The sequence below is a fragment of the Branchiostoma lanceolatum genome, chromosome 10 (assembly GCF_035083965.1).
Source record: "Branchiostoma lanceolatum isolate klBraLanc5 chromosome 10, klBraLanc5.hap2, whole genome shotgun sequence".
NCBI classification, from domain to species: Eukaryota; Metazoa; Chordata; class Leptocardii; order Amphioxiformes; family Branchiostomatidae; genus Branchiostoma; species Branchiostoma lanceolatum.
In genome coordinates, this window is record NC_089731.1 from 3,479,902 (window position 1) to 3,483,512 (window position 3,611).

The 3,611-nt window shown below is 47.2% G+C and overlaps 1 protein-coding gene across 1 annotated transcript; it reads left to right on the forward strand.

Moving 5' to 3' along the window:
* The first annotated feature begins 30 nt into the window (after positions 1-30).
* On the forward strand, positions 31-3,349 carry LOC136443113 (calcium-activated chloride channel regulator 2-like). Its single transcript, XM_066440192.1, has 4 exons — positions 31-240; positions 1,304-1,493; positions 1,792-1,928; positions 2,210-3,349. The coding sequence occupies exons 1-4, from the start codon at positions 33-35 to the stop codon at positions 2,386-2,388; spliced, it is 714 nt and encodes a 237-aa protein (XP_066296289.1). The 5' UTR covers positions 31-32; the 3' UTR covers positions 2,389-3,349.
* The last annotated feature ends 262 nt before the right edge of the window (positions 3,350-3,611 follow it).

The following is a 3,611-nucleotide window of genomic DNA, read 5'->3' on the forward strand; positions in this document are numbered from 1 at the left end:
TTCCCTTGTGTTATATTCCTCTTACAGCAAAGATGCCGACCTCCACCACGTCGTACCAGCCTGTAGAGACGTTTGAGCGGCAGTCGGCTGCGGGAGTGTTCCAGCTGCTGGACTACAAGCCCGGGGACGGCTTCCCCCCGTCCCGCATCACCGACCTGGAGGTCGTCAAGGTCTCCTACTCCGACCGGACCGTGCTACTGCGCTGGACGGCGCCCGGAGACGACTATGACCAAGGACAAGGTTAGTACACTTCGGTGTTTAAACTTGTCTCTAACAGACTGGTAAAATGCTAGACTGAATACGGTAGGGTAGGTCTCCTACTCCGACCGGACCGTGCTGCTGCGCTGGACGGCGCCAGGAGACGACTATGACCAAGGGCAAGGTAAGAACGCTACGGTGTTTTCAGGATTCAGCCGAGGTCGTGAAAGAGTCCTACTCCGACCGGTTTAGTTGAGGTCGTGAAGGAGTCCTACTCCGACCGGACCGTGCTGCTGCGCTGGACGGCGCCAGGAGACGACTAGGACCAAGGACAAGGTAGGAACACGACGGTGTTTTATGGGGGTTGGGTGGGGTTAGTTGAGGTCATCCAGGTCTCCTACTCTGACCGGACCGTGCTGCTCCGCTGGACGGCACCCGAAGACGACTATGACCAAGGACAAGGTAAGAACGCTACGGTGTTTTCAGGATACAGTCGAAGTCGTGAAAGAGTCCTACTCCGACCGGTTTAGTTAGGTCGTGAAGGTCTCCTACACCGACTGGACCGTGCTGCTGCGCTGGACGGCACCCGGAGACGACTATGACTAAGGACGAGGTAGGAACGCTACGGTGTTGTAGACGACCAGTAGATCTAGCACTTTGAGGCATTAATGTACAGTAAAGGTCTTTCGTTTCATTTATTCAGATTTAAGAAAATGTTAGGGCGGAATATTGTATACTACGTAGCTGTAACGTTTTGTGACTACTGGGATTCTCTCACAGTTTGGATGAGTAGCTGTCAGAGAGACTTAGCCGTCAGAAAACGTTAGATCTTCCAACCTCACATCCGCTTGGTGTGCAAAATGCTCATTTGAACTAGCCGTCGATCAACAGTGCAGGGGTGCCTAATCAAAATTTTGCAAAGACAACCATGACGGAGCACGGATAGAAAGCTAGCTGAAATTGCTGACGTCATATTTCTGAAAGATCATGTGCCATGCTTGAATGGGTCTTCATTCCTGAAGACGACCAAAGGGTCGATCAAAGGGTTTGAATCGTTTTGTTTCTTTAAGATGGTTTGACCAAGATTCATTTTCTGTCTGAGCAGCAACTCAGTACGATGTGCGCATGAGCCGTGACACCCGCTCCCTGCGCTCCGGGTTCGACCGCGCCACCCCCGTGAACGGCTCCATGCTGACCAGCGGCAGCCTCAGCAACCCGGTCCCCGCCGGCTTCCACGAGTACATCCAGGTCCTGGTGCCGCTCTCGGACGACAAGACCGTCGTCTTCGCCGTCACGTAGGTTCCTGCAGCTCTGTAGAGTTCCTTAGCTTCCTGCAATTCTCTGTGTTTTCGCAAGGGTGTGTTTAACTGTTGGCCTCTTCTTCGATGAATTCGAAGTCGCTCCTTTTGAGGGCCTTTTGAGCAAGTGATCTTAAAATTTCAGTGTAAAGAGTGAAGTGAGGAAAATGGTGAAATTTGCTGAACGACATAGATTTGGGGCCTGACAGAGATTCGAACCCTGAATCTTTGGTCAAGCTACCGCAAGTGTTATCTTTTAATCTCTAGCATGATTAATGCATGTTCCTACGTTCAGTGCTCAAGATGCCAGCGGGAACACCGGAGGAGCCTCCAACTTCGTGTCGGTGACGTTTGACTACCAGGACAGCTACGGGGAGGGGTCAGATGGCGGCTCCGGGCCCAGCGCAGCCATGATCGGCGCCATCGTTGGGGGTGAGGATGGCTTCAAATTGTCTTTCCTTTTTCAAAACGCCTGCAATCGTTTTCAGTAACTCGGCCTCTAGACCTAGCCGTCGAGAGCCGGTTGAATCGCTCACGCGATTTGCACGCTACTGGGAAGGGTTGCAGTCCTTAGGGCAGGACGTTAAACCGTGGTCCGAAATCCAATATAATAGTACATTGATCATTCAATCGGCACTGATGAAACTATTCTCGCACAAAACGATGTCAACTTCCAATCATACCTTGTATTTCTCATTGCCATGACTACGCAGGTGTGCTTGGGGCGGCTCTGATCATCGGCGTGTCGATCGTGATCGCGGTGAAGATCTCCAGCGGCAAGACCCGGATCCGCGAGATCCGGATCACCCCCAGGGACAACTTCGGCGCCGACGTGGATCTGCCCCCCTACAGCGGACCCCAGGGCAAGATGGACGCGACTGCGCATGCCTGAACCTATCCTCCTGTGAACTAGAGCTCCTGACCAATCACCGCGAGATGATTCTGGAATTGATGACGGCATCAAAATTCTGGAACAGATGACGTAATCAAATTTCGGGTACTGATGACGTCATTGAAATCTGGACCTGATAACATCATCAAAATTCTGGAACTGATGACGTCATCAAAATTCTAAAACTGATGACGTCATCAAAATTCTAAAACTGATGACGTCATTGAATTTCTAGAACTGATGACGTCATTGAATTTCTAGAACTGATGACGTCATTAAAATTCTGGAACTGATGACGTCATCAGAATTCTGGAACTGATGGCGTCATCAAAATGATTACACAAAGTTGCTGACGTAGATATTTTTGTTGCTTTGAAAAATTCTCCCTACCTCATGATTTGATGATCTTAAAGAAAGTATTTTTGTTCTAGTTCTTCTTTATCAAATAATATGATGTGATTATATGTATCTCAGAGTGTTCGATATATTTGGGTATTTGAAGTGTGTTTATTTGCTGTGGGATGAACCAGTTCAGATCGTATTAAACTACATGCAAAGTTGGAGATGTTTAAGTTTATTAACTGCCTGACAAGAATTGAGGAAAATAACGTATTATGATCATACTTTACCTGCTTTGCGCTAAAACAGCTTTTCCCACCCTGACATCAGGCTCATCTCTGGCAGCATATCTCCATACCACTTTTCATAACTTACAGAATTAAACATTTTAAAAGACAGAACTCCATAGTTTATGAACGGTCTGTAGCACTGCCACTGGAAGTTACATGCTCAAAGTTTCCGTATTTCTCTATCTGCTGTGTACGTTTGCTGTGCTTGTTTGATTGTGTGTGCCGTGTACATGTTGTTCAAGATGATTTAGAAAACCTGTATCTCTACGTGCGTACTGTTCTTTCATAGTCTTCCAATAGAGAGTTTTCACTATTTTACCATTGACAATGTTTGAAGAAATACGTGACTATTGTTTCCTATGAGAATAAAGCTATTAGTTTTTTGCGAATCGACATGCTTATAAAGACAGATTATTTGAAAAATGCGTGTGTATCATTTCATTTCTGCGTTTTGCTCTTTTTTACATTGAATATGGAAGTTTTAATCAGAAGGAAGACCAGGAGAAATTCTTTTCTTCTTTGGCCACACTGACTTGATTTTATTATAGTCTTTACCAGACTAATCGCGCCGGCTATAGGGAGAATATTTGCCGG